This window comes from Brassica napus, chromosome A4, assembly GCF_020379485.1.
Source record: "Brassica napus cultivar Da-Ae chromosome A4, Da-Ae, whole genome shotgun sequence".
Taxonomy (NCBI): Eukaryota; Viridiplantae; Streptophyta; class Magnoliopsida; order Brassicales; family Brassicaceae; genus Brassica; species Brassica napus.
Genome location: NC_063437.1, coordinates 12,053,369 through 12,066,550, shown reverse-complemented (window position 1 = coordinate 12,066,550; position 13,182 = coordinate 12,053,369). Strand labels below are relative to the sequence as shown.

Here is a 13,182-nt window from a genome sequence, read left to right as displayed (position 1 = left end):
ATATAGTTTTCATTAAACTAATAATAAAATTAATTATTAAAGTATAAAAATATTCTTCATTCTTTTAAAATAGAAGCTAAGAAATTAACTAATGTGGTCAAAATATGTATAACAATTAATAATTTTAAATAATAAAGATTTGATAATAATTTATGTATTCTCTATAATTTTTGTTTAATTTTATGTTGTTAAAATAAATTAAACAATCATATCCATAATTAAATTTAGATTTTCCTATATATGTTATATTTAATTTTTTAAAAACAACGATAAATTACTAAAATTGTAAAAAGTCTCGCACTAAAAATTTTGTGTTCAATGGTTAAAACATTTTTTATAACAAAATACAAATAATTATAAAACCATATAAATAGGAAGTTTCATTTAATAGATTTTTAGATTAAAATATAGATATATTTTAATATCGTACAATAAAACTATATCCCATATAATAATGCATGATATTTTAATTTCAAAATTTTCATTGAAAAGTATTGAGAACTTAATAATTTAGTTTTGAAATATTCATTGAATTTTTTAGAATACGACTATAAATTATTAAAACTATTAAAATCTCACATTAGTTTTTTTAGCAATTGTTTAAAAAGATACAAATGATCATAGAACCATATGAATCTGAACGTTATTTAATAGATAATCATATTAAAATATTATATATATATATATATTGATATCATTTAAATTGAACTATATACCATATAAAATTGATTGTTTGGATTTATTTACCATAAATGATTGTATATATATAAACATGGTTATTTTGATTTGTGTGCTCCCCCTACTTAATTATATACATAATAGTTTTCGACTTTTAATTATTTTTAGATATATTTATTATTTGATTATTTCATAATATGTAAAACATAAAATAAATAATAAAATATAAAAATAAGTTTTATACATAAGCAATTAAGGTCCAAATTAGCTGAATGCCCATAATTATGGATAACCCAAAAATGAGTAATATTTTAACACTGTGCGGACGAAAATGCCCTCATGCTTTGTCGAAAACAAGTAACTCTAGATCTATCAACTAGATATTTACATAGAAGGTAACAATCTACATACCAACTAACATATCAGGTAACAATTTCAGTATCATCTAACAATCTATGTACCAAACAAATGTATCGACTAACAAATCATATATCAGTTAATGAAACTATTAACAATTAATTAGTTATCTATTAAATAGCTCCAAATCTATTTGTAACAGCTAACACTCTATGTATCGATTAAGAATCCATTAAAATCTAAATAATAGCAGATAAATAATAAAATACCTACTAACGTATATATTATCTAAAAGTTGATTGTGATTCGAAATTGGAAACATTGGAATTGGGGTGAGATAATAAGATTATCATTATGAGTGTCAAAAGAATCAGAATAAAAGAATAAAAATTTATGTTGAATTAGAAAATGATTTGAAGAATTTATACGAGAGATAAAGAGATTAGAACACATAAAAGAGAGAAGAAAGAGATATAGAGATAAGGGTATTATAGTCATAAAAAATATTTAAAAAAATAAGGATATATGCCAAATTACATGGGTTTCTAGGTGTATTCATGCCAATTTCTCTATACATAATGCTCATTCTGCCATAACGCGTGGATCTTTAGAGCTCAATATGAGATTTACTTTAAAAAAAAACGTTTATAAGCATCAAGCCCAACCAAATAACCATATGGGTTATGGTTCAATATATAGTCCAAGCAGATCAAATTGGTTTCAAAATCTAAATTTTGTTAGCATGTAAATAAATACATTTTAAAGTAAACATATTTGTAATTAGTATATAAATATATATATATCTATATATATGAAACACAAAAGCACTGAAAATAGTATTAAATTAAGTATAAACTTTGAAATTACTTTGTGATTTAACCTATTTTATTAATTAATGAAATTTATTAAAATATTAAAATAAAAAAATCATTTAATGAAAAACTATTAAAATTATTAATAATTTAATTCATTATATTTTGTTGATATGAAACCAAAAACTTATGATTTTAATATTTTCATCAATATTATATTGTAAAACATGCATAATTAATTCATATAAAAGTATAAAGAATGTAAATGTAAATATATATTTAAAATTTTACGTTATGTAGTATATCAGTGTCAACAATTTGTTCGCTTTATCCAGTTCATAGATCTCTGATGGTTTATGTCAGTTTTTATATGGTTTAAGGTTTTTGTATTTGATTGAAACATAATCCAACTACATGTCGCGATTCAACCAACCCGATCCGTCCAATCTTTAAAACATTGGGTTTCTGTTTCTCGATTTCATTTATTTGTTTGTGTTGGGATATCAATTCATTGACACTTTAGGTAGACATGATGTTCGAATATCCGTTAGGCAGTTTTTTGTGTGTGTTTGTGTTCAGCTTCTTAGATCCCATATAGAGTTTTATATATGTTTGAATCAGGTTCAGTTAATAAAATCTCGAGTACATATATTTCATAATTCTGTCTAAGATCCATTTTGGATTCGGGTGTTTTTAGATATTATATCAAAAAAACATCATGATATTGAATATTAAATTATTTATTTAGATTTCGAATACTATTTCGGGTACTAATTTGAATATTCATGTTTTATATTTTGATTTTTGGGTTTCCGCTTAGATTTAGGTTGGATTTGGATAATACGCGTAACCATAAATACTGCCCTACATAATTCATACCGGCCTGACCTCGAGTTCAGATACAAATGTTCAAGCCTCTCTTCATGAAATTCCCAAACAAGCTCTTCCATATCCCAGTCGAGAGTGTCTTCAAATTGATTCGCAGAATCAGCAGGTCCTTGAGCAGCAGTTAGATTTTGGTGCTCTTGGGCAACCATTGAGTTTAGGGGAAGGTGGAGAGCACTTTGTGCTACAAGAAAACTGTAACGCTCAACAAAATTGAATCAAACCGAAACTAATTATTAAATGTTCATGAAACAATAATTCATTTTTCATATTATAAATAATCTATAAGACGAGAATCAATACAATACTAAAAGTTGAATAAGATCAACATCTAGACTATCCACGTAGGCAAATTAAATCGACCTATCAGAGTATTGAATTAGGCCACATCACCCAAATCAACCTAAACGACATATTTGCTTCATCTTCTGCAAAATCACCTAAGCTTCACCGCCGTTACTTGCCTTCTCTTCTAGACCAGTTCCCTCCTTCCGATCATTCTCTCTACCCTCCCCATCCGCCTCATTTTCCCACTGTAAGTTATAATCAAATCCTTTCTGATTACTCCGTCGTGATTCCCGATTTCGATTAGGTTTAGGTTTCGAGACTTCGAATTGGATCGGATTTCTCTATGAGAGTTTGATGATTTTCAGCTTCTTTCGATTTGAATAGTGTGTTCTTCCTGCTGGTGTGGCATTCCATTCGTCTGGGTTTGTTTCCAGCGACCCTGTGAGTTTCCCACGGAGCTACCCCATTGTCTTGACGGGTATGTGATTTTTGCATTCTTCAATGGAGAAGTCGTTATGCATGTTCAATTTAAGTTGTTTGATTTAAGTTTGTTTGATTTGTATACGCTTGCTTTATCTGTTTCTGGTTATCTTCAATCCACAGAGGGTGATGGAGCGAAAATATTTGTTAGATTGCGTTTCGGGACCGAGTCTGCGAGGATGTTACTGAAGCTTATCGTTTACCACCCAATACATACGCAGACAAGTGTATCTGTATCGTCTCTCACGCCCCCAATTTCCGAGCTCTTTGGGATTCTCTCGAGGTGATTTTTGGTCTTTACTTCTCCTCAGAAGGAAGCTGGTAAAAACATTCAGTGCTAAAAAATATGAAAGCAAACCTCCATTCTTATGTTTTGAAATTGATGTTAGTCGCCTCTTCAATTTTTTAGTAAGCCATTGTGGTATATTATCGCTATGTTTTCAGTCTCTATTTTTCCTCTGTATTTGGTAAGATGCCAAAGGAATCTTCAGTGACACTCTTGATCATATTTTTTTTGCTTATTGTTGCAAGTTGGATTGTAACTTATAGATTGCTAAGCTGGTGAATGAGGGGGAGGTAACTAAGGCTGAGACAATGACTATTGGTGAAATCTTCGATTACATCAAGAAAGGATCCGCCAAGGTAGAACTTGAGCTGTAGATATGCCACTCAAATCAACATGCTTAACTACGTATATCACCCGGTCGTTGACGAACGCAGGAGGTGTTTTCTTTTGTCTATAACTGTTACCAAAGTTGTCTCTTTCTACCCACCTCTGACAGTCCCACAGGTGAAACCACATTTGCTGCAACTGCTGAATTGCCCCTGCTCTCTGGAAATGTTTTGTCTGCATCTTCCAAAGGATGTGGAGACCTTGCTGATGAGAGAATGGTGGCTCAAATAACAGTGGCGAAGCACAGGAAGCCAAATGTGCTACCCATGTCAAATAGGTCTTTCCAGTTCTTAAGTTTTGTTCTGTTATTTCTCTGTAAGAGGTCCTTTCATATCTTAATTATTTCGACATTGCTCAAGTTAGACTTTGGTCTTTTTACTGCTTTGCTTGATTGTGTGGTTTTAATTGTTTACTCATTGTTAGCACGCACCCTTTGACCTAACAAAGAAGAAGGTGATGAATGTCATTCTGGATCCTATCGAGGACTCAACAGAGTCACAAGCGGAGAAAACTTATTCATTGCTTGGTATGTGCCGTGAAACTTTGGCTGTTTCTTTTCAATGGTGTACATACATTACTTTGTCTTTACTTATTTTCACTGCAGCTTTTGATGGCCTTCAGAGTTCATTTGCTGGACAGAAATCAGTGAGTCTTCTAACGTCTTGCTTCTTCTAAACTTTGTTTTTTTAGAAACTGCTGTTCTTATGATTATGTGTCTCACATTTTTTTTTCAGTCGGTGGGTTTAATCAACCTGACATTTATCGGTGATGAATCATGGCCTCATTTGCAACAATATTAGAACATCATTAGAAAATGTGAAAATGGAGTTTGCTTTCAACATTTGTAACAGTTCTATTTTGATTTATCAACAAGCTATTAAGATTATACATCTTAAAGCATTACTTAAGAATAATCATTAGATCTAACATTTTTTAAATCATATAAAAATGATAAGTTTTTAATTATAAACTTCTCAAAAGAATAATTTCACTGGTAAAAGCATAAACAGTTACTCATTTATTTTATGATGCAAATAAAGAAAGCAAAAAAAAAATACATATTTTAAATTTTCAAAAGATTTGAGTTTATGCTTGAGAAACAACCTTTTGGTGTATATCATATTTTCCAATTAATAATTATGGTATATATGCAAACTTTACCCAACTATAGGATCTATCGTCTTTTCAATGTAATCATTTGTTTATGTTTTAATTTGAAAGCTTTTAGTCAAAACAAAGATATAGTATCTATATTTTGGTTTTAAGTAGAGAGGAAATGGGTATAATGTCCAAAAACATAGTTGTGTAAAAATTAAAAGGAAAAACATGGAGAAAGCTTCAAAATGTTTCTGAATATAAAAGAATAGTTGAATCATAACTAAGTTTAGTTAAATTTTTATTTATATTCCTTAGTACTTATCCCAAATTTACTTCTTATATTAACAATCAATCTTGAATTTCAATATTTAACTTAATCGTATAATTGACAATACTTTTGCGACCATATTGGTATTTGGTAATACAAATAATCGCTTTTTGGAGTTTAAGTTTTTCTATCTGATTGATATTAGTAGTTTGATTAAAAAAAAAAAGGTCGATCTGTACATTGTAATTGGAGAAAGAAAACAAACAAAAATCAACCGAAGACTTTTAAGGTATGTGAAACAAAAATTAGAAATAGCAATTCTCTGCAATTAAAGAATAAGGCAATAAATAAAAATACAAAATAAAACAAAAAATATACACAGAAAGAAAGATTTGGTAAAATAAAATCATAATAAAATTTCCATAATTGATAGTGACCAGTTACACTAAAAAGTCAAAATTTACAACATACACAGTTTTATTTACAACTTTAAACCCATTATCTAATTAAAATGATTCTAAGAAAAAGTCTCAACATGAAGAGTTAAAAAATATACGATAAAATATAATACATAATGTTAAAAATAAATGATCACTGATCACTAAAAAATCATGTGAGTAGTAATAAAAATAAAATGACAACACATTTATTAAAACAATAGAACGGCACGCAACAAGGTGTTATTAAATATACAAACTATAAATAAATATGCTCAACGCAAACACAAATAAAAATGAGACATCATATTTGGATATATTTAAATAAATAATTTTAAATATATTATATTCTTGATAATTTTAAAATTACTTAAAAAGAAACTAAATTATAAGAAAATTAATATACAAATAAAACTAAAGCAATATTTTGTAGCGTCAAAATAATGAATGAATAAAAACTATTTTATGTTAATAAAATAGATTTTAGATTTTAAAGACTTCTAATTCATGTAATATTACAAAATTAAAAATTTGTTTATTATAATTAATATTTTTCCATTTGATATATTAAAATAATATTCTAGATCGATATTCAATTGTCAGTTTTCAACTATTACACGTAAAAAATTATTATTAAGTATATTTTTTTTTTGAAAAGGGGGTTTTATATTTTAAGTAGGTTATTGGAGTACTTTTTTTTAGTGAATTTATTTGAGATGAGATTCCGATCTTTTAACCTAAGATAATTTATGTTCTATACATTATTATTATTTTTTTACATAACTCTAAAATCTCGGACTTGATTCTTCATATTTTATTAGTTAATTATGTTACATATAATAGAAATATTTACTTCAAACTAAAAATATATATAAAAAAAAAATCAAATTTTGAAGTTTAGTTATATATAATTTAATATACAAAAATTCACATACAAATAAAAATGATAGATATAACAAATTTAAATATATTATCCGCGCGTAGCGCGGAAAAAGGATCTAGTAGATATTTAGACAAAGATAAGCTCAATTCTCAGAAAATACAGAGGATAGAAGATAGAATACAAAGAAGCTAAAGAACTTTACCAAATTTGTTAGATAAACTAAAAATCTGCTTTACAACTCTTTAAAACTCATTTCCTGAGTAACAAACTCCTTTGATGTGACATCTCGTTTCCTAGATCAAATCTTCCATGTTTGTAAAATCTCGCCTCGAGGTTTTCAGTTAATGAGCACACCTTCAATCCATTAACGAAGTAAGCGTTTCTTGTCCTTGACAATACAAACCATCAGCCGTTAGCTTGTTCCTGCCTTGACCATACGAACTGGTGTATAACGTCCAATATAACTTATATATGTCATGAATAATTCATGTCTTGCAGGCAGCCTCTCAACAGTTGTATATGAATGTACCTACTTCTCTAAAACTCTTTGTGGTTTTATGTCACTGTCACTTTCTTAAACCAAGAGCTCACTTGATCTCAGCTCTTGGAAAGATTCCTAACTTCATCGGTTTTCTTATGTCGAGCTTTTCTTGGGGTTTTATAGTATTGTGTTTTAGGTTTATAATTGGTATGTCGTTAATGGTTTTGGATTGTTCTAGTTCGCATTGTGCCGTTAGCTTCATCGAAATTAGTAGCAAACAAATTTAACAAAAATAATCCAAAAAAAAAATTATTTAAAAAAAAAAATTTGTTTTACCAACGTAAAACAAAATGTTTAAAAACAGTATTTTTAGAATATAAGGGTTAGTATTTTTCAATTAAATTTATTTTTATTTTACTTTTAATACCCAATTAAATAGAAAATATTGCCAAAACTCGGAGACATGTTATGTGAGAATATATATATTTTACAATTTTTATCTCAATATCTTCAAAAACTATTATCACACGTCCTCAAGCTCCAACGTTAGATTAAGCGCCACATATACACACAAAAACCATCGACACAGGTTATTAAAAACGATTAACATGTAATTATTCCATCCCCCTTTCTTCCATTTATTAAGCCCTAATCTCTTTCGTTGCCATGTAAATACTCTCAAGAGATCGAAACTTCTTTTCCTTCATCTTCTTCATCTTCCGGGCAAGATTACAATTGCCTTTTACGCCGTCGTTTCCGATTCTCGAGCAAACATCTTCGTGTCTTCTCTTGCCACCTCCTCCACTTTCTCCGACGTTGCTGCTGCTACAGCTCACTGTTTCCTCCTCGCTCAGCTGCATAAGCAGTTCTGCCGCCGCCATCTCCGTCTCGGAGAAGACCATCTCCGCCGATTCTCCAGAAAATCCAGTTTCCCCCATTGGATCGCTCATATTCCGATATTAATTAATCTGAGACGAAATATTCAAGAAATAAATAGCGAGTCGATAGATATTTTATTTATTTTTTAAAAAATATCTTGTCGTTTTTTTCGTTTTGGGCAATGGAAAAGAAGAAGAAGCTACAAGTCGGTTTGGTAAGAAGAGGAACGTGTCTTCTGAAATTATTAAATTTTTAGTTTAAGAGTGTGGTGATCTCGTGCAACCATGTGTATCATATCTGTAAGAATCGGATCGGAAGTTATTCTCCACACTAGGTTTTGACATGTTGATCCAACGGCTGTGCTATCTTCATATGTTACTTCTCAATGAGGTTTACTTTTAGCTTAGATGCATTTGACTTCTATTACAACATTTTGGTGGATTCCACGTATGCCATTCTGATTCCAAATATGGAGTAGTCACCAAAGTGGGTCCCTAGTTGCGCATCCACATGTTGCGATCTCATACGTTGAACATAATATTTGTGGAATTTGCAAAATAGAGTAATTTCCCAAAATATATTATTTCATTTTTCTCTCAAAACAAAGTAATGAATAAATGGAGTTGAGTTTAACTTTGCTCGTATTGTAAAATCGATTGGGTCTGATTTCTGTGGATAGGATTTACGACGCTGTCATTTATTATCATCATGTTCCAAAACGAATTTCATAAATGTGGGTGTACGGACCTGATGATGGGTATCTAGGCTATAAAGGCCGGCTAAAAGTCCAGGGAACAGAAAACCCACGAGTTTTAAACCCAAAACAGAAAAAAGGAAAGACGTTTGTGGCTGCTGGGATTCGAGCCCAGGTCTCCACGGCCACAACGTGGAATTCTGACCACTAAACTACAGCCACTTTTGTGAAGATTAAATCTAAACAATATTAGTTATCGTAATTATCTCTGCAAGACCTATTAGTCATTTTTAAAATAACTCTAACCCTTCGTCTCCATTTGCTCAGTCACCGAACCAATGTAACATACGTTTCAGTAACTCTGCTTTAAGTACGCTCATAACTAACATCATATAAAGTTAACCCTTTCACATTCCTCATACTTAGCCACCATTTAAGTACTCTCAAATCACCAGTAACCTTCAAGTCTATCCAAACCACACTATAAAAACACAACTCTCATAACCCAATCATCACCACAAACACAAATCTCAAAAAAAGAACGATGGTTTCTAACACATGTTTTTTCCTCTTCGCCACCACGGCTCTCCTCCTCGCCCTCAACACCTCCGGCAGGATAATCCCGGAGGCGACGGCTGATCCCACAAACATAGCGGCGAGGCTTAACGGAGGAGGACTAATGGAGTGTTGGGATGCTCTCTACGAGCTCAAATCATGCACCAACGAAATCGTTCTCTTCTTCCTCAACGGGGAGACCAAACTCGGCGCCGGTTGCTGTCACGCAGTGGACGTCATCACCAGAGATTGTTGGCCGTCGATGTTAACATCTCTTGGCTTTACGTCTGAGGAAACCAACGTCCTCCGTGGCTTCTGTGAGGCTCCAAATCCCGGTGGTTCTTCTCCTGCTCCTTCCCCTTTAAAATTTTGATGTATGCAAACATCTAATAATGGTTATTTTTAGTATCATGTAAGGGACTAATGGAGTCTCCTTTTATAATTAATGGACAAATGGAATCTCTTTTTCGATTTTTGTGTTTTAACTAAAACCATGTCTATACCATAGAATTGGAAAATTCAGATATAGGTTATCAGAACAAAAACAGAACATATCAAAATCCCAAGTAACTTGTAGAACAAGAAATTGATTCATGTTTATGCATCCTAGGTAATTTCATAGATTTGAAACAATTATCCGAAGAAGAAAAGAACAGGTAGAAGACCATATAAAGAAAAACATGTAACTTATTAAACAATAAGATGGATTCATGCTTCTGTAGCTCTCCTCAAGAAAACCTCAGAACAATTTCATTTTACACCATTAGGTGAAAAATCAAAGAAGCAACACAAAATTCACAATTCTAGACATGACCAAGACTCCATGGTCGTCATGTTCTCTTACTTCTCTAAACTTAGCTTGTGACTCAGGCTGGAAGGAGTTAGCCACGTCGATCATGAACCAGTTCCTGACATCAGATTAAGCTAAGCGGTCCATCATAGTGTTGGTATCACTCATAATCTCAAAGAGTTTCCTGCTTAAGAAGAAACTTTAAACGCTAGGGAAACAACAGTTAGTTTCGAAGGATTCGAAAAGGAACTTCATCAGTACTAGCAAGCATTGATCCGTTTGTGTGCATGTGAATACTAGTAAAGATAATCTTCAAAAAAAAAAATAGAATACTAGTAAAGACACAACACTTAGTGTAATTTAGTATTTATATCTACTACTGAATTTATCATTATTTATTCAAAAAGTAAGCATGGTTACTGGGTGTTCATGTTATAGGGGAACTGAATCTGAGTATTAGGCAAAAGATGGATAGTGCGAGAATAAATGATCCATTAGCATCTGATTAGTGAATGGTTAGAGAAGGTAAAAATACTCAATGAGATATTGGACATGTAAGGCTAAAGTGCTTCAAGTATTTGCTGCTAGTACTTGAATGAAACTGTGTTAAAAGTTATTAGCTAGTAGCTTCAGTACTAGCTAGTAGGTAGTACATAACAACAAATTTTCTGATCATCAGAATATAGCACAATGAACAAGACTTGTTGAGGATGTTGCTTCAAATGTCCTCAGAACATTGCATTTGATGCTGGAATTATAGGTTTGATATCTGAAGAATCAACTTCTTACATTAAAACCATAGCGATGATTGATAAATGATAATCCCCTCGGTGTAGTATCTCTTTTGGGCTCATAAAAATGATGAATGATGTATGTTACTTGGATTAGCCTTTTGTAGTTTATGAGATGTTCTTATTGTAGTTTATCCCTATATATTAATTGAGAATCATATAAAAATAGTAACATTATAGTTTGTAATATTTACAAATTAAGCTTGCTGATGTGTCACTTAATTATAATTCAATTTTGCTAATATGGCATGATTAGAAGCAATTGGAAAACTAGTTAATCCAATATCAATTTGTTAGGAAACTTAACTTTAACTCATAAACTAGATTTTGATCCGCGCTTTTAAAACGCATGATTAATTATTTTCTAAACATATATTTTATAACATATAACTATTTGGTTGTTATTTTTCTTGTATCATTTTCTTTAGTTTTAATTTATATGAAGAATTATATAATGTTGTGATTAGTATGTATATATAAGTAATAGTTGGTTTTGTTTGTTTTTTTGTAATCGATTTTGTTTATTTTAGTGATCATTGTTCTTAAATACGTTTTGTGGTATAGAGTAATTTTTTGATTTAGCATAGCAATTTTCGATTAGAACTAATATTGTCAGATATTAGTACTGGTATTTTTTACAAAAAAAAATACTAATATTCCAAGATTATACAATATTGTTTACGTTTCAAAAATTATGGACTTAATAGAATTAATTGTCAATACAAAATAAAAAAATTAAAGATATTAGTATATAAATTAGATAGTGTAATTATATACTTGGACTTGGGTCAAATTATAAATAGAGATAAGTTTTAGGGGTGGACGAAGGCGGGTACTTATTTTTTTAGATATACTTGATACTTGGTTTGCCTTGAACGAACAATGAATTTTTCGACTTGTACTTGACTTGTCGGAAACAAGTACTTGTTATTTCAAGTACTTGTTCAAAAATATGTTACTTGCAAGTTACTTGTCTTGTTCGATTACTTGCTACTTACAAGTAATAAATAAACTTATTTATCTCAAATATCATTGGTCAATTAGAAATAATTAATGAAAACATAAATACATTTCAATTATTTTCTTAATATGTATGAAAAATGTCTAAATGACACTTATAATGAAACAGAGGGAGTAATATTTTCTAAATTTGTTTATGCTCCATGAATATTATTGTACAGTATAACCTCTTTAAATTAATACTCTATAAATTAATATACACTAAAAATCTCTATAAAATAATATAATTTTATAGTTCTAAATTGAGTTTTTGGTTCAATTAGTATATCGATAAATTAATATCTATATAAATTAATAAAAAAATTATAGTTTTGGTGTAGTCGCAATATTATTAATTTATAAAGGTTTCACTATAGTTCTCTTAATTACTATCGATATATGAATTACTATTTGAAGATTAGTTTAGTTTTTTTGACCAAAAATAAAATTAGTAACTACTACTATTTTATTTTATTTAAAATATTTTTTTCTGTAATTACTACTATTTTTATTTATTTAGTTTTTATCTTTTTATTTTAAAAACATAATATAACTTGAGAATATTTTGTTTCTTTTTTAAAAGATATCAAATACGAAATAACATAATCGTATTGGTTGGTGGACCCTAGGGGTGAACCCAATAATAAGTCCCTAATTAACAACCATGTTTTACATGCTCTATTTTATAGCTACCTAATTAATTAATTAATTAGTAATAAAGGTTGATTAATTTGGCATTATCAAACAAATGGGTTAGAGCACCTCCAGCCGTATAGGAATGAAGACAGTATCTACAAAATAAATAAAAAATGTAAAATAAGAAAAAAGTTGAAGTGAGAGAGAGAGAGAGAGAGTAAAAGGTCCTCTGCCACCATTGTTTTAGAAACTCTTTGTATATTAGTAAGGGCATCTGCGTTGGAGTATCAAGAGGAGAGGTTCACACAGTTCCCCAAAAAAAATATAAATAGCCATTTATTATGAACATGTATCACAAAAGCTCCCCACTATGAACCCGTATCAACACTGTTCCGCGGCCCCACGGCACATGGCGGCCCGCAAATGGTTCGGCTACTGATTTTTTTTTTCTAAAGTCAAACTAAAAAAATTAAAATAATCAAAAATATACATTGAAAA

At 30.2% G+C, this 13,182-nt stretch overlaps 2 protein-coding genes, 1 long non-coding RNA gene and 1 other non-coding gene across 5 annotated transcripts; 2 read left to right on the top strand and 2 right to left on the bottom strand.

Annotated features, from left to right (window-relative positions):
* Window positions 1-276: 276 nt before the first annotated feature.
* Window positions 277-5,059, top strand: LOC125607981. 2 transcript variants are annotated; one of them, XR_007339019.1, is made up of 7 exons: window positions 277-3,267; window positions 3,405-3,783; window positions 4,032-4,223; window positions 4,291-4,488; window positions 4,597-4,699; window positions 4,778-4,818; window positions 4,908-5,059. It is a non-coding gene; the product is annotated as an uncharacterized LOC125607981 (long non-coding RNA). The 2 variants fall into 2 exon arrangements; XR_007339018.1 differs by having other exon boundaries at window positions 4,032-4,488.
* Window positions 5,060-7,771: 2,712 nt separating this feature from the next.
* On the bottom strand, window positions 7,772-8,450 carry BNAA04G12450D. The gene has a single exon (XM_013861528.3). The coding sequence runs from the start codon at window positions 8,288-8,290 to the stop codon at window positions 7,982-7,984; it is 309 nt and encodes a 102-aa protein (XP_013716982.1). The 5' UTR covers window positions 8,291-8,450; the 3' UTR covers window positions 7,772-7,981.
* Window positions 8,451-8,500: 50 nt separating this feature from the next.
* Window positions 8,501-9,939, top strand: LOC106409699 (egg cell-secreted protein 1.2-like). The gene has a single exon (XM_013850276.3). The coding sequence runs from the start codon at window positions 9,458-9,460 to the stop codon at window positions 9,839-9,841; it is 384 nt and encodes a 127-aa protein (XP_013705730.2). The 5' UTR covers window positions 8,501-9,457; the 3' UTR covers window positions 9,842-9,939.
* Window positions 9,064-9,135, bottom strand: TRNAH-GUG. Its single transcript has one exon. It is a non-coding gene; the product is annotated as a tRNA-His (tRNA).
* Window positions 9,940-13,182: the final 3,243 nt, after the last annotated feature.

Coding starts and splice junctions, on each gene's coding strand:
- BNAA04G12450D (XM_013861528.3), bottom strand. CDS start 8,290: ATGAGCGATCCAATGGGGGAAACTGGATTTTCTGGAGAATCGGCGGAG.
- LOC106409699 (XM_013850276.3), top strand. CDS start 9,458: ATGGTTTCTAACACATGTTTTTTCCTCTTCGCCACCACGGCTCTCCTC.